The 17576-nt window shown below is 51.1% G+C and overlaps 1 protein-coding gene across 1 annotated transcript; it reads left to right on the forward strand.

Moving 5' to 3' along the window:
- Positions 1-1804: 1804 nt before the first annotated feature.
- Sec14l4 (SEC14 like lipid binding 4) lies at positions 1805-17476 on the forward strand. Its single transcript, XM_042667712.1, is given in 13 exon segments — positions 1805-1870; positions 7850-7925; positions 10719-10762; positions 11270-11299; positions 11301-11330; positions 11467-11655; positions 12740-12835; positions 13279-13339; positions 15018-15101; positions 15468-15574; positions 15651-15790; positions 16127-16296; positions 17337-17476. Coding segments are annotated over 13 exon segments (1221 nt in total). The 5' UTR covers positions 1805-1816.
- The last annotated feature ends 100 nt before the right edge of the window (positions 17477-17576 follow it).

Raw genomic sequence — 17576 nt, forward strand, 5'->3', positions numbered from 1 at the left:
ATGTGATATTGAGGAATCGAACCCAGGGCTTCATGTATGCTAGGTAAGTACTCTACCACTAAGCCACATTCCCATTCCCAGCTCCTGCTCCCCTGCTTCCCACCCCTCCCCTGTTCCCCTCCCCTCCCCTCTCCTTCCCTCTCCTCCCCTCCCTTCCCCTCCCCTCCCCTCCTCTCCTCTCCTCTCCTCTCCTTTTCCCTTGACTTACTGAGGATTGAATTTGTAATTGCTAGGCAGATACTCAAAGGTCTGAGCCATGCCCCTGCCACTGGGCTACTCCCCACCGCTAGACCACACCCTGCTGCTGGGCCATGCCCCACGGAGAGAACCCGCCCCTGCCATTGGGCCCCGCCCCTACAAGTAGACCACGCCCCTCCTTGGAGCCACGCCCCCTGGCAGCTACATTTTTGCAAAACAAGATCAGAGCACAGGGTTGTTTGTAGGATAGGAGAGTCAAACTATGACACTGCCCTAGGGGACAGGTGGTCACACAGTTGTCACACCCCAGAAAGCCCAACAACAAGAGGGAGCCCTGACACAAAGCATGGATTTGGGTTGCAAATAGCATCATGCTGCATTATACATTCACCGAATGATCCATTCTTCAGCCCTCAAAAGCTCCTGTGGCTGGGGCCCCCCAAAGTGGCCCTGGGGACGTCTCTCACACCTTGAACTTGGTCTGACCCCACGGGAGGACTGAAGGCAAGGGTCTCAGGGCCCTCCTTCACCGCCTCCTTCCTGTCCCTCTTATCTATCCCTTCCTGGGGGGGGCTCCTGCCAGGTCAACCTACACCAGCACCTCCCACACGACCTTCCAGCAGTGGGCCCCATCCAGGAGCCACCCCCCCAAGTTGGACCACACCAGGATCTCCACCCCTGTAGCTCCTGACCTGGGGACAGCCTCAGTAATTACGAAACCATCTACATGGCAGCCTAAAGTGGCACCATCTTATCTAACATTGCCCAACACCTCCAGGGCTGGAGCCAGATCCATTTGGCACTTTATAGCTGCCAGTGAGCCTGGGCAGAGCCCAGCCTGTGTTCAAGGTCAGGAGAAGGAGATGGGAGGAGGTGTCCATCCTTAAACAAAACTGGGGGATGTTGACAACCTCATGCTGATAAATTTTCTCCCGTTGGATACGGTGCCTCATGCTTGTAATCCCAGCCACTCTAAAGGTGGAGACCATAGGCATCATCCTTGCAAACCTGCCCAGGCCAAAAACAAGAAAAAGTTAGTAAGGTCTCATCTCCACTAGTTAGCCTCACCCCAGTGATGAACAATACCTAGGATCCCAGCTAATTGAGAGATGAAAATAGGAGGATCAAGGTCCAGGCCTACTGGGGGAAAATGGAGAGACTCTAGAGTCCTAAAAATAACAAAAGCAAAAAGGCTTCAATGTTACAGAACTTTCCTAGCCAGTGGACAGCTCTGTGTTCAAACTCACACTGGGGATGGGGGGGGGGAGGTGGAGAAGGAGGAGGAAGGAGAGAAAAAGAAAACAAACATTTTCGGTCCTGTTCACCCATCCGCCTTGGCCTGCCACCTGGGACTGTGTCAGATCCCTCAGGGCCCGGGGGCGGAGGCCACCTGCTGCCCCAGATTGCGCTGCTCTGGGACACTTTTGGGGCGCACTTGATCCCTGGGAGGCAAAACAAAACAGCAAACGACCAAGGGAAGCCAAGGCCTGGGCAGAGCCGCTGGGAGGGGACGCGGCGCTGTCCCTGGGGCGGGACCCACTTCTGACCTCTCCAGGCAAAACCAGGCGTTGGCCCCCGGGTCGGGTCCACAGAGGCGGCTGGCACCTCGCGAGGCACCATGAGCGGCCGCGTCGGGGACCTGAGCCCGCAGCAGCAGCAGGCGCTGGCCGGGGTGAGGGCCCTGGGGACGGGGGTGGCCGGGCGGGGAGGAGCGCGCGGCCCCACGCTGCTGGCTCGGCTGGGACGGGTCAGGGCGCGCAGGTCCGCGGCTGCTGTGCGCAGGAGGCCCTGGGAGATCCCTCTCTGGGCCGCTCCCTGGGGGTGCGGGGACAGAGTCGGCTTGCCACCCCTGCCCTGGCCCTGGGTCCCCCCTAGTGGGGGGCTCTTGGTTGGCTCCTGGGACCTTGTTTGGCTCCTGGGACCTGGCCGCCAGCAGATTCCAGAGAGCCCTGCCAGATTGCGCCATTCTTTTGTTTGATTTTTTTTTTTTTTTCTGTGTTCCAGGCCTCAAACCTATTCCCTTCGGCTTAACTCTTTGATTAGAAGGGAAATGGAGGGGTTTGGGGTTGGTTTGAGGACTGTCCTGCAAACTGCCCCTGAGAGCGACAATGATCACAGACAAGGAAAGGAGAGATTGCCCCCAGAATCTGGCTCAGGCTTGGGTCTGTGAAAGAGTAGTGGAGAATCCTCAGGCCCAGAGACCCAGGTCTGTAATCTTAGTAATCAGAGAGGCTGGAATTGGGAGGATCGTGGTTTGAGGCCATCCCAGGGCATGCCTCTCACCCCCCAAAAAAAGTTCTTAAGACTTTATCTCAATGAATCAACTGGGCACCATGGCACACTGTCAACTACTCTATGCATGAAGCTGAGATCCGGAGGATGGGCATTCCAGGCGCCCACCCAACCAGGAAAGCAAGATCTTGTCTCCAAAGTACTCAGAGCAAGCCGGGTGCCGGTGGCTCACGCTTGTAATCCTAGCTACTCAGGAAGCTGAGATCTGAGGATCATGGTTCAAAGCTAGCCCGGGCAGGAAAGTCCGTGAGACTCTTATCTCCAATAAACCACTAGAAAACCCGGAAGTGGCGCTGTGGCTCAAGCAGTAGAGCGCTCACCTTGAGCTGAAGAGCGCAGGGGCAGCACCCAAGCCCAGAGTTCAAGCCCCACAACTAACAAAAAACACCACCACAAGTACCCAGATCAGAAAAAGGCTGGAGGTGCTGCTCAATGGTAGAGTGCTTGCCTAGCAAGCACAAAGCCCTGAGTTCAAACTGTGGTCATCAAAAGAAACCATCAGATTTGTGGTGAATTTATTTTGAGGTGTCTCTTTTAGGGAAGGCTTCTCCAGGGAGAAACGAGCCCCCCCCCAATAAAGGCAATAAAAGAAGGGCCCTGGCTGGGTGGCTGGTGGCTCACATCTGTTACCTACTTAGGAGGCTGAGATCTGAGGATGATGCTTTGAGGCCAGCCTGAGCAAGAAAGTTTGTGAGACCTTTTTTTTTTTTTTCTTGCCAGTCCTGGGGCTTGAACTCAGGACCTGGACACTATCCCTGAGATTCTTTTGCTCAAGACTAGCATTCTACCACTTGAGCCATAGCACCACTTCTGGCTTTTTCTGTGTATGTGGTGCTGAGGAATCAAACCCAGGGCTTCATGCATGCAAGGCAAGCACTCTACCACTAAGCCACCTTCCCAGCGCCCTCCATGGAACTCTTATCTCCAATGAACCACCAGAAAACTGGAAGTGGCACTGTGGCTCAGAGTGGTAGAGCTCTTACCTTGAGCCTCGGCCCTGAGTTCAAGTCCCACAACCAATAAATAGAATAACAACAGAATAAAAAATGGGGCCTTCCTGTGACAGAAAGAGGTTTTCAGGAGGAGGCTAGGACCTCGGATGAAGAAGAGGTCCCCAGTGAGTTCTGTCCTCTGTACTGAGGGACACAGCAGGGTCCTAGGCATTGTGCTCGTGGGGCGGGGGTTGGGTGGCTGGACACTTGGTCTTTGGAGGTGAATTACGGTGAAGATACCTTATATGCTAGACCTTCAAGCAATGTAAAAAAGTTTATTTTTACATTTTATTACTATGATTTAAAAGTAATGAGGGCTTAGTTTTTTTTGTTTTTTGCCAGTCATGGGGCCTGAACTCTGGGCCTGGGTGCTGTCCCTCAGCTCTTCAGCTCAAGGCTAGCGCTCTACCACTGGAGCCACAGCGCCACTTCTGGCTTTTTCTGTTTATGTGGTGCTGAGGAATCGAACCCAGGGCCTCATGCTTGCAAGGCATACACTCTACCACTGAGCCACCTTCCCAGCTCGGGCTTAGTTTTTTTAAATTATTTGTTTATTTAGTGCCAGTCCTGGTGCTTGAACTCAGGGCCTGAGCACTGTTCCTCAGCTTCTTTACTCGTGGCTGGCACTCTACCACTTGAGCTACTGCTCCATTTCCAGCTTTTTGTACTTAATTGGAGATGAGTTTCATAGACTTGCCTGCCCTGGTCTAGCTTTGAATCTGGATCCTCAGATCTCAGTCTCCTGAATGGCTTATTGTTTTTTCAACTGGGGGAAAGGGGAATGGAGAAAGAAGAGTGAGAGGTTACTCAAGGCCTCGGACACCCAGGGATTCTTCTTAAGCCTGGTGTGAACCATATCTAGTCACACTGCCAGATGCTGTCATCATCAAAGGACTTTTGAACCTGTCCCAACACCTGCTTGGTGGCTTTCCCTTGGTCCCAGGGACACCCCCCCCAAAAAAAAAAACAATTTTCTCAGACTCTCCCCCACCCCCAGCAGCCTCCCTTTCCCATGAAGCTTTTATTGCTCGTTCAGAATCATGCAGTGTGGTTGGTACTGACGTTACGTGCTCATTATTCCTTTTAAATGATGCAGTCAATTCATGATTGTTTTTTCTTCTTGGAAGTCCGGGGTTTGAACTCAGGACAAACGCAGAGTTCGCTAGGCAGGTGTTCAACCACTTGAGTCATATCCCTCGGCTTTTTCACATTGGTTATGTATGAGATGGAGTTTCACATGTATGTCCAGACCAGCCTGGACTGGCATCCTCCTATTTGGCACTTCCTACAGAGCTGGATAAAGGTGTGAACTACCATACCTGGGTTTGTTGTTGTTGTTGTTTGTTTGTGGCAGTGCTGGGGCTTGAACTCAGAGCCTGGCCTCTGTCCCTGAACCTCTTTTTTGCTCAAGGCTAGTGCTCTACCACTTGAACCACAGCTTCACTTCTGCCTTTTTCTGAGTAGTTTAGTTGAGCTTGAGTTTTAAGAATTTCCCTGCCCAGGCTAGTTTTGAATCTTGATTCCCAGATCTCAGCCTCCTGAGTAGCTAGGATTACAGGTGTGAGCCATCAGCACCTGGCCTTTTTGTTGTTTTATTTTAACAGGTTTTGAGAACTGTTGTGTGTGTGTGTGTGTGTGTGTGTGTGTGTGTGTGTGTGTGTGTGTGTGTGGACTAGAGCTTGAGCTCAGAGGCCATGTGTTAGTGAGGCTTGCTTACTCAGCTGGTACTCTACCATTTGAGCCATAATTCCAGCCTGGCTTTTAAAAACTTAATTTACTTTATTGCAGTTATACAGGGATTATGACACACGAGTCAGGCAATGAGTACATTTCCTTTCATACAGTGTCATCTGTTCCCTCATTTTCTCCCAGTCCCTCCTTCCTGCCTCTTCCCAGGAGTTGTACAGCTCACTTTCATCAATGGCCAGTGAGTTCCACTGCTGCACTATTTCAATCTTTTTCCTCTGATTCTGTGCCCTCCTCCACCCTCCCAAAGACATACATGTGAATATATACCATACATAAGATAAAGAAGACAGAACCATCAAAACTAAAAACTTAAAAAAAAAAAGAAGAAGAAGTAGCCAGGCGCCGGTGGCTCACACCTGTATTCCTAGCTACTCAGGAGGCTGAGATCTGAGATCATGGTTCAAAGTCAGCCCTGGCAAGGAAGGTCCATGAGATTCTTTTTTTTTTTTTGGGTCCGGTCGTGGGGCCTGAACTCTGGGCCTGGGCGCTGTCCCTCAGCTCTTCAGCTCAAAGCTAGTGCTCTACCACTTGAGCCACGGCGCCACTTCCGGCTTTTTTCTTTTTGCTTATGTGGTGCTGAGGAATCGAACCCAGGGCCTCATGCATGCAAGGCAAGCGCTCTACCACTGAGCCACCTTCCCAGCCCTGCCGTGAGATTCTTATATCTAATTAACCACCAGAAAACCAGAAGTGGCACCGTGGCTCATGTGGTAGAGCACTCACCTTGAGCTGAAGAGCTCAGGGACAGCAACCAGGCCCACAGTTCAAGCCCCATGACCAATTAAAAACAAAAAAAGCGGGGAAGGGGAGGGGGGACTGAAGAATTCTCTTGTTTCCATTTGTTGGAGTTCATTTCAGTGTGTATATTATTTTATATGAATGTGAAAAGGCATTTAGGCATTGCATCTTTGTGTTTCTCTCTGAAGAGTATCCTCTTTTGGTCTTACTGTGTGTGAGCATCTAGAATCCTGTATCATTTGTCATATCCTAGTGCGTTTTAGATCTAATTTCCATATATCAGAGCAAATATGTGCTGTTTGTTTTCTGATCTTGGCTTATCTCACTTAACATGATCTGTTCTAGCCCATTCATTTCCCTGCAAATGGCATTATTTTATTTTACTGGCTGCATACAATTCCATTGTGTTTTGGTGCCTCATATTTTTGGATCCACTCATCTATAGTGGGGCACCTGGGCTGTTTCTATATCTTAGCTAGTGTGAATAATGCCAGCCTGGCTTTTTGCTGGTGATTTTGGAGATAGGGGTTGTGTGGTTTTTTCTGCCTGGGCTGGCTTTGAACTTTGACTTTCCAGATTGTAGCCTCCTGAGTAGCTAGGATCACAAACATGAACTATCAGTACCTAGTTTGGTCTCAGAAACTTTTTGTCAGGGCTGACCTCCAGTTATGATTATTCTAAACTCCATTCCACCTCCCCCTCCCCCCCACAAGTCACTGACTAGAGGTGTGAACCACTGCATGCATCTGGACATAAATACATTGTTATTCTAAATAGTCTCCATAAAGCTATAGGCAGTTTGACAGATGGATCTCAAGGCTGCTGCTGCTGGCTTTAACTTAGATCTATTTTTGTTGTTGTTGTTGTTGTTTTTGTGGGTTGTGGGGCCTGAACTCTGGGCCTGGGCACTGTCCCTCAGCTCTTCAGCTCAAGGCGAGCGCTCTACCACTTGAGCTACAGCGCCACTTCCGGTTTATTGGTTTATTGGAGATAGGAGTCTCACGGTCTCTCCTGCCCGGGCTGGCTTTGAACCGCGATCCTCAGATCTCAGCCTCCTGAGTAGTTAGGATTACAGGCGTGAGCCACCAGCGCCCGGCATTGTTGTTGATTTTTGAGTCCGGCCTGAACTCAGGGCCTGGGCGCTGTCCCTCAGCTCTTCAGCTCCAGACTAGCGCTCTACCACTTGAGCCACAGTGCCACTTCCCGCTCTTTTCTTTTTGCTTATATGGTGCTGAGGAATCGAACCCAGGGCCTCAAGCATGGAAGGCAAGCGCTCTACCACTGAGCCCTCAGCCCTAACTTAGATCTATTTAAAAGCCATGAATTCTATTTTCAGGTGCATCTCTAATACAGCCCTGTGGCCGTGAGGTTTTGAGCTTCCACCTCAGCCCTAAACTCCCAGGGGCTTCTCTAAAATCTGCTCCAAAGTCTTCCCCAGTGTGCTAGCTGCCTCCCACATCCTCTCTGTCAGTCCCTTGCCTTTGACTTTGTCCCCAGAGGTTCCAGTCTGGTGGGCCCCATGAATCTAGCACCTGTTGGGCGCTGGACCAGTTGCTAAGGGCTTTACCTGCCCAGATTCCTTTGACTGGCACAAGTTTATCATTACCCCCCCCCCCCATTCCTCAGAAGAGGAAACTGAGTCTGGAGAGGGGTACTAGCTTGCCTCCACACCCAGCAATCACCCCGGGTTCTCCACCTCAGGGTGGCAGATGAGTCTTGGGGCTGGAACCATCTCTTCCTCCAGGGGTGGGCTGGGCGTCCCGTTTCCAGAGGTGACAGTGTCTAAGGATGGGTGCTGCCTGACTGCACTGGGGGTGGGGGGGTGGGAGGGGATGGGCGAGGGGGGGCTGTCTCATCTGCTCCTCTTGTGCCTTCCTCAGTTCCGGAAAGACCTCCAGGACATCCTGCCTGACCTCCCCAAGGCCGATGACTACTTCCTCCTGTGTTGGCTCAGAGGTGAGACCGCAGGGCTCGGGGAGGCTGAGAGGGAGGTGAACAGCGCGGGGCTCAGGAGAAAGGAAGAGGAGACTTTGGGGGACAGAGTTCCCGAGTGGTAAGAAAGTCAGACGCTGGTTTCACCTGCTCTGGGTTCCAATCTAGCCACTAGCACAGCACAAAGTCCTGAAGTCTCAGTGTCTTGTTTATCTCTTACCATCAGAATCACTCTAGAAGCAATGTGTGGGATCCTTAAGAGGTGCCTAGATTGACTTTGAGCCTGACCTTGAACTTGACCTTCACTGGACAGTCTCTTCTGAGCTTGCCTTTGTTACTCTCAGTTCCCCATGGACAGAGCTATTTCATACCCAGACACAAATCGAGCACACCCTCCCCAAGTGGGTTGTGAGGAGACCTAGCAACCATTGCCATGACAACAAATCTCCATGGCAACAATACAAAGAAGATGCCCAGCAAACGCTTGGGTGGATCTAAATAAAAGTAGAGAAGGAATTTCATTAAAGAATTACAGTAGCAGTTTAACCAAAGTTTAATAATAACAGAAACAATATTAGGGCTTAGGGGTTAAAAACAAAACAAAATATTTAAACGTGTCCCATCTTATGGGATTTATTTTTTCAGTTAAGATGAGAAATGTCAGGGAGCGGTTCAGGAAATAGTCACACAGCATGAGGCTTAAAATGAGCCAAGCACCTGTGGCTTATGACTGTAAACCTAGGGCCTGAGATCTGAGAATCACAATTCAAAGCCAGCCCAGACAGGAAAGTCTGTAAGACTCTTAACTCACAAACTGGAAGTAGAACTGTGGCTCAAGTGTACTATTTTCTTGAGCATACAAGCTCAGGGATAGTTCCCAGGCCCTAAGTTCAATCCCCATGACCAGTACACACACACACACACACACACACACACACACACACACACACACACACACACACACACACACACGTGGATGTTCAATAGGGAAAGCTTGGAACTTGATCCCAGCTCTTTGGCATGCAGCAGTGTGCTGGTAAACAAGACCTTTGTGTGTGTATGTGTGTCAGTTGTAGGGCTTGGTTGGACTCAGGGCCTGAGCATGCTTGCTCAAAGCTTGAGCACTGCCACTTCGAACTACAGTGCCATTTCTGGTTTTCTGGTGGTTAATTGGAGATGAGTCTAGCGGGGGCTGGGAATATGGCTTCATAGAGAGTGCTTGCCTAGCATGCATGAAGCCCTGGGTTCAATTCCTTAGTACCACATTAATAGAAAAAGCCAAAAGTGGTGCTGTGGCTCAAGTGGTAGAGTGCTAGCCTTGAGCAAAAGAATCTCAGGGATAGTGCCCAGGTCCTGAGTTCAAGCACCAGGACTGGCAAAAAAATGTCTTATGGACTTTTCTGCCTGGGCTAGCTTCAAACCAAGATCCTCAGACCTTAGGCTCCTAAGTAGCTAGATTACAGGCATGAGCCACCAGTACTGGCTCCTACCTTTAGGTGCTATGACTCAATTTGAGGTCAGAGGTGTGTACCAGGCCTGCAGGAAGGAGGCCCAGGGGCTGGCCTCTTCTCTCCCCCCACCTTTTTTTTTTAATAGACATTTTGTTCCATCTGATACTTTGAAAAAGTTATCATCTTCATCAATTTTATTTTTTAGAATAGTTTTAAATCTTCAGAAAATTACAACCACAATATAGAAAGTTCCCAGATGTCTCTATTATTCACATCTTACTTTATTCTTTTAGGAACAAGGAAAAAAATGACATCAGCTGATATTGTTAGTTAAATCTGGAACTAGAGACTCTTGCCAATGGTATAAGAAAGGAAAAGATAATCAGCAGCATAAGGATGAGAAGGAATTAAAACTTATTGCTGGCCAGGCGCCTGTGGCTCACACCTGTAATCCTAGCTACTCAGGAGGCTGAGATCTGAGGATCGTGGTTCAAAGCCAGCTGGGCAGGAAAGTCTGTGAAACTCTTATGTCCAATAAGCCACCAGAAAACCAGAAGTGGTGCTGTAGCTCAAGTGGTAGAGCACTAGCTTTGAGCTGAAGAGCCTGAGGGACAGTGCTGAGGCCTAGAGTTCAAGGCCCACAACTGACAAAAAAACAAACAAACAAACAAAAACTTGTTGCTGACAAATTTGTTATTGTGCCTAAAAATCAGCAGGATCAACAGGAAAAACATATAGGACTAATGAGAACATTCATCAATATGACCAGACTCAAAAATCAATACTATTAAGCCAGGCACAGGTGGCTGATGCCCTGTAATCCTAGCTACTCAGGAGGCTGAGATCGGAGGATTGCAGTTCAAAGCCAGGCAGGAAAGTCCATGAGACTCTTTTTGTTTTGCTTGGTTGGGGCTTGAACTCTGGGCTTGGGCGCTGTCCCTCAGCTCTTCAGCTCAAGGCTAGCGCTCTACCACCTGAGCCACAGCGCCACTTCCAGCTTTTTCTGCTTATGTGGTGCTGAGGAATTGAAACCAGGGCCCCAAGCATGCAAGGCAAGCGCTCTACCACTGAGCCACCTTCCCAGCCCCTACAAGACTCTTATCTCCAGTTAACTACCAAGAAAGCCAGAAGTGGATCTATGGCTCAAGTGGTAGAGTGCTAGCCTTGAGCAACAAAGCTCAGGGACAGTTCCTAGTTCCTGAGTTCAAACCCCCAGGCCCCCCCCCCAAAAAAAGAACGTCCAAACCCTCCCATGTATTGCTGGGGTGTGATGAAAAAGCAGGGGGCACCCCGACCATGTCCCCACAAACTCTCAGAGGAGCATTGCCCTCCAGGCCTGCCCTCTTCTTTCCTCATTTGCTTGCAGCTCGGAACTTTGACCTGCAAAAGTCTGAGGACATGCTCCGCAAGGTGAGCTCCTGCAGCCACGCCCTGCCTCCCTGGGTCATACTCGAGATATCAGGCTTCTTCTTCCTTCCTCTTCCTCTCTGCATCACACCAGGCTCCTTCTCCTTTGTTATTTATTTATTTATTTTTGTCCCCATCCTGGAGCTTGAACTCAAGGCCTGGGTGCTGTCCCCTGAGCTCCTTTTGGTCAAGGTTAGTGCTCTACCACTTGAGCTACAGTGCCACATCTGGCTTTTCATGAGTAGTTGATTGGAGATAGGAACCAGCTTGGGCTGGCTTCAAATCGTGATCCTCTGATCTCAGCCTCCTGAGTAGCTAGCATTATAGGCATGAACCACCAGTGCCTGGCTTCCTTCTCCTTTAAACTCTCTTCCCCCCTTGCCCAGGGCTGAGGGGATGCTCGGAGGGGGTTTTGGTGGCCCTGGGACAGAGGGACTGACCTGCTGTCCCCAGATGTCCTTGGGGGCCTTTGGGGGCAGGCAGACTCTTAACCTCCTGTCACCTCTGCAGCATGTGAAATTCCGGAAGCAGCAGGACCTGGGACCATATTCTCACGTGGCAGCCCTCAGAGGTGAGCCCCCTGCCATCAAACACCCCTTTCTGGGTTCCTCCGCTCTCCACGTCCAGACACTTGTTGGGGGGGGGGGCGTCAAGGGGATGCGGTGTGGTGGCGCCTGCTTGAATCCAACCCTGACTTGTGTGTCCAGGTGGTCCAGCTGTATGACTCAGGTGGACTGTGTGGCTATGACCACGAAGGCTGCCCTGTGTGGTTTGATATCATTGGGAACATGGACCCCAAGGGTCTCCTCCTGTCAGCCTCCAAGCAGGAGCTGATCCGGAAACGCATCAAGGTCTTTGAGCTGCTCCTGCACCAGTGCGACCTGCAGAGCCAGAGGGTGAGCCGCTGGGTCTATCCAGAGGAGACTGTCCCCAGGACACATCCTGTTTCCCAGCCTCCTCCCAGCTCTGGGCACTCAGGACTCTCTGTTTCTCTGAGCTGCAGGTGGGATCCTTAGTGAGTCAACCTAACACGGGGGGGGGGGGGGGGGGGGGGGGGGGGGGGGGGGGGGGGGGGGGGGGGGTGGTGCTGGCCTTGGTTTTATGATGCTAGACGCACGCCCTCTGGTGGACATCTTGTGCCATGACAGCATGAAATGGCTATTTGGCTGACTCCACGGGACTCCTGTCATAAATGCTGGCTATAAAATAGGCCCTTACCAGCTACTTAGGAGGCTGAGATCTGAGGATCGCGGTGGTTTGAAGCCAGCCTGAACAGAAAAATCCAAGAGACTTTTCTAAAATAACCAGCAAACAGCTGAGCTAGGGGCTGGGTTCAAGTGGTAAGACACCAGCAGAGCCAGCAAGCCAAGGAAGAGATCTTGAGTTTAAACTCCAGTATGAGGAAAGAATGTGTGTGTGTGTGTGTGTGTGTGTGTGTGTGTGTGTGTGTGTGTGTGTGTGTATTTGAGAAGAAAAATGGATTTCTACTAAATATGTACAGATTTTTTTTTGTTATTATTTCATGGGGAATATAGCATAACCACCACTTAGATAGCATGCACATTGTGTGAGCTATTATAAATCTTCTAGCAATTATCTAAGGTATACAGAAGGATCTTTGTAAGTTATATGCCAACACTGCAGTATCTTTATTTGAAGGAACTGAGTAGCTGTAGATTTTGGTTTCTGTAAAGGGTCTTGGAACTGACTTTGCACTATTGTACGCAAAGCCTCTGGAGAGTCTTGTATTAATTATGTTGTTAACTGATTCCAGAAAACAGTGTCAGCTAACCGTGATGACATCCCAGGAACCTACAGACACATCTAGGGCTCAGGACCTTGGGGTGCGGTGTCCCCTTAGGCCCTAAATGGTCTCCTTTGTGTTGGGCTGCCAGATTGCTGGTGACAAAGCGGGTGGAGAGAGGAACTCCAGCCTCTCCAGCCACACGCTGACAAATGCTCCTGCTCTGTTCCATGTAGCTGGGCAGGAAGATCGAGACATTTGTGATGGTGTTTGACATGGAGGGACTGAGCCTAAGACACTTGTGGAAGCCAGCTGTGGAGGTCTACCAGCAGGTGAGGTGGGGAGTAGGCGGGGAGTAGGCGGGGAGTAGGCTATAGGCAGAAATGTCAATGGCCCCTAGGCCAATAGGGAGCCATGGCCCATGCAGCTTCCAGTACATGGAGAAACAAAGATGACCTCCAGGGGCCCCAGGGACCAGCCAGTGTTGCTGGCCCAAGGAGAAAGAGGCTCAAAAATGGTAAGATAAGAGCTGGGAATGTGAATTAGTGGTAGAGTGTGGCTCAAGTGGTAGAGTGCTAGCCTTAAGCAAAAGAAGCTCAGGGCTAGTGCCTAGGCTCTGAGTTCAAGGCCCAGGACTGGCAAAAAAAAAAAAAAAAATGACACTGAGGAGCAGGCAAATGCTCTTGGGAAAGGCCTCCTGTCAGCAGCCTTGGGGTGGGGTGCCACAGAAATCTGGGGATCGCAGGCATGACCAGACCCATTCTCCATTCACAGTTTTTTTGCCATCCTAGAAGCAAATTATCCCGAGACAGTGAAGAAATTAATTGTGATCCGAGGTGAGCCCATGATTGACTTGATCTGAGGAGGGAAAGTGGGGGACAGGGTGAGGGAGACAGTACTTAAGAGCTGATGGTTTTTTGTTGTTTGGGTTGTTTTTTAACTGTATTTTTTTGTCTTTTCTTTTTTTGGTACTGGGGATAGAACCCAGGACGTTGCACTTGCTAGGCAAGCGCTTTGCCACTGAGCTACATCCCAGCCCAAGAGCTGATGGTTTTACCAAGCTCCAGTGACAGCTCGTGGCTATAATCCTTGTTACTCGGAAGGTTGAGATCTGAGGATCGTGGTTCAAAGCCAACCTGGGCAGCAGAGTCTGTGAGACTCTTATCTCCAATTAATCATCAAAAGCTGGAGGTAGAGCTATAGCTCAAGTGGTAGAATACTAGTCAGGAACAAAACGAGCTCAGAGACAGCACCCAGGCCCTGAGGTCAAGTCCTAGTACTGGCATAAACACACGCATGCGCGCGCACGTGCACACACACACACACACACACACACACAGGGTTTCATGGTTTCTCAAATCATCCTTTTGTGGAAAACTGGTGACTTTTTTGATTTTTGTGTTTTTTATTTTTGTCCTTTATAATATTCAAAATCCTAACCAGGTGCCAGTGGCTCATGCCTCCAATCTTAGCTACACAGGAGGCTGAGATCTGAAGATCACTGTTGGAAGCTAGGCAAGGCAGGAAAGTCCTTGTCTTATCTCCAATTAATCACAGAAAAGGCTAGAAGGACACTGTGCCTCAAAGTGGTAGAGCACTAGCCTTGAGCAAAAAGGAGCTCAGGGATCGCACCCAAGCCCAGAGTTCAAGCCCCAGGACTGCCAATATTTGCTGTTATTTTCTTGGTAATAGAAGATCCATGTGCCGGGCTGGGAAGGTGGCTCAGTGGTAGAGTGCTTGCCTTGCATGCCTGAGGCTCTAGGTTCGATTCCTCAGCACCACATAAGCAAAAAGAAAAAAGCCGGAAGTGGCGCTGTGGCTCAAGTGGTAGAGCGCTAGCCTTGAGCTGAAGAGCTGATGGACAGCGCCCAGGCCCAGAGTTCAGGCCCCACGACCGGACCCCCCCCCCCAAAAAAGAAGATCCATGTGCCATATTGACTAGCAAGTACACCTGTCTCCTGTGGCCCTGAATCATATGATCTGGGTCTAACTCTCACAAGCTCTGTGACTCTGAGCAAGCCTATTGCATCCACTGAGCCTCAGTTTCTCCACTGCGTGAAATGGGGACAGGAGGACCTTTTGCCCTCTGAGACACATGTTAAATCAGACACTCTGTGGAGAGGGCCAAAATTCAGCATGGGACAGGGGTTCTAAAGTGAACTCCCATTTGCTTATACCCCAAGAGATTTCAGGGCTACCTGGGAAAATCTTGAGTGTGGAAAGGAAGAGGTTTTATTTTGGAGTCACCATCATTGACCTTAGATCCACCTTGTACCCGACACCTTACAAAGGGTTTCCTGAGAGCTGGGTGCTGTGCCAACAGCATGATTTCACTCCTCATTTGACATTTCACCCCTAACATCACAAAGACTCAGAGAGGTGAGTCACTAGCTAAAAGTCACACAGCAGGGAATGACAGAATCCAGCATCCCTCAAGCACAGACCCTGGGCTGCAGCTTTATTGACCTGGGTGGTCTCTAGTCCAGCCTCCCAAGGGACTTTCATGGGTCTCAGCCCCTAGGCTTTTCCCAGTGGCTTTCAACTTGGTCAAGTCGTTCATGGGCGAGGTGACCCAGAAGAAGATTGTGATTCTGGGAGGTGAGTGTTGTGCCCTCATGGGCCAGGCTCATCTTGGCATCTGCGTGGGAGGAAGTAGGCTGCATGCCCCATTTTTCCCCCAGTCTCCCTCTTCATTCCCTGATTCTGCCTTGGCCCAGACCCTGGGCTGACAGCAAAAGCCAGCAAGCTGTAGATCATTGGGGCCATCAAATTCCCCCCCCCCCGGACCTGTTCCCTCTTTGCCCAGTCTCCCCCAAACCCTAGAGATCCACCTCCTCTCTGTCAGCCTCCCTGAGCTCCCTGCCTCCCCGGCCCAGAGCCTCCTCCCCTCCCAGGAGTCTCCCCGAGTCCTTCAGAGCCTCCCCCATTTCTCCTCTCTGAGTCCCCCTCTTGCTCCCATTGCAGACAACTGGAAGCGGGAGTTGCACAACTTTATCAGCCCCGACCAGCTTCCCGTGGAGTTTGGGGGGACCATGACTGATCCTGATGGCAACCCCAAATGTCTGAGCAAGGTACTAGGTGTCGGGGGGTGCCAGGGAAGGGGGGGACAGCGGTGGTCCTGTGCTTGCTCACTTGTCTCTCGTGCAGATCAATTATGGGGGTGATGTACCCCAGAAGTACTACGTGTGCAAACAAGTGAAGATGCAGTATGAGCACACGGCATCTGTGGGCCGAGCGTCCTCACAGCACGTGGAACACGAGATCCTGTTCCCAGGCTGTGTGCTCAGGTAGGGATGGCCGCTGCCTGTGATCCTAGCAACTCAGGAGATCTGAGGATCACGGTTCAAAGCCAGCCTGGGCAGGAAAGTCCATGAGACTCTTATCTCCAATGAGCCACCAGAAAACCAGAAGTGGCGCTGTGGCTCCAAGTGGTGGAACGCTAGCCTTGAGCAACAGAGCTCAGGGACAGCGCCCAGGCCCTGAGTTCAAGCCCCAGGATTCACACACACACACACACACACACACACACACACACACACACACACACACACACACACACACTCACGGTGTGGGGAGGGCAGCAGAACCCGGGCAGGTGGTCAGTGGAGCTCTGTCCACTGCAGGTGGCAGTTTTCATCAGATGGTGGCGACATCGGCTTTGGGGTTTTCCTGAAGACCAAGATGGGGGGCCGGCAGAAGGCTGCAGAGATGACAGAGGTGCTGGCCAGCCAGCGCTACAATGCCCACATGGTGCCCGAGGACGGGAGCCTCACCTGCCTCAAAGCCGGCGTCTGTAAGAGCTGTGATTTTTCTGGAGTGATGTTTGGTTTTCTGTTTGCTTTGGTGACCAGAGAGAAAAAGCTGATCATGTCTTGCAGCCTAGGCTCTCTGGGTGACCTTCAGTCCTAGCTCTCGGGGAGGTTGTGGGGGGGGGGGGACAGTCCCTGGTCTCTAAGGGTGTTGGCTTTAGGATCTTAGGGTTATGAATACTCCTGCATGCGGATACAAAGACAGAGATACATTGTGAAGGAAAAGTAGGGTTCAGAGCCCAGGCTATGGGAATCAGCGCCTAGGAAACCTCCACACCAGGTTCTTCATGCGAAATGACAGGTAAGTGAGCAGCTGTGGAGTTAGTATGAAGCCACCACCCCAAGACCAGGCTTCTAGCAGCTATGTGGCCTTGGCTTCCCAGGGCCTCCCCAGCCAGAGACAGTCCAGGTAGTATTACCAGAAGCAGCAATGCCCACTGTTGTGGTCAGCCTCCCAGTACTATAGCAAAATACCTGAGAGGATTAACTGAGAAAGAAGGAAGGTTTATTTGGGGGCTCACAAGTTCTGGAAGCTCCAATCTATGATGGATTGACCTGGTGGTTTGGGGGCCTCTAGCAAAGCGAGAGGAAAGAGAATGGGGGGGTCAGAGTTCCACAGTCCCCTTCATGGGCATGACTCCTCCCCACCCCATGGCCTAAGGATGCTCTTCAAGGGCCCACCTTCTAAAGGTTCCAGCGCCTTCTAATAGCACTACCCTGGAGACCAAGCCTTTCCTACTGGATCTTTGGAGCAGGGGAGATACCTGTCGAAAGCCCAGTACCTTCCATTATGGGGAAGGGCTCTGAGGATTGGGGAGCTGTGACACGCTGAGGTATAGTCACACCACACGCTGGCTTTAGGTTGTCCACAGAGCCTCCAAGAGGGTAGCAGAGCCGACAGTGGACTTGGGGTTCTCAGCTGCTGCTGGTGCTCAGGTCAGCCCTGGACAGGCGATTCTCTAGGGCCCCAGAGTTGAACCTGTGCAGAACTGGCTCCACCTGATCCCTGGTTCATCCCTAACAGACGTCCTGCGCTTCGACAACACCTACAGCCTGATGCACTCCAAGAAGGTCAGCTACACTGTGGAGGTGCTGCTCCCCGACAAGGCCTGTGAGGAGAAGCTGCAGGGTCTCCAGGCCACGGGACCATCCCCAGTCCAGTGAATACCCTAACTGGCTCCATGTCTGCACCCTCCAGCCTCTTCCCTCCCCTCTCCCCTCCCTTCCCCTCCCCTCTCCCCTCAGGCCAGGCGCATGCTTAAAG

The sequence above is a fragment of the Dipodomys spectabilis genome, unplaced genomic scaffold (genome assembly GCF_019054845.1).
Source record: "Dipodomys spectabilis isolate Male_0828 unplaced genomic scaffold, ASM1905484v1 ptg000416l, whole genome shotgun sequence".
In the NCBI taxonomy this organism is placed as follows: Eukaryota; Metazoa; Chordata; class Mammalia; order Rodentia; family Heteromyidae; genus Dipodomys; species Dipodomys spectabilis.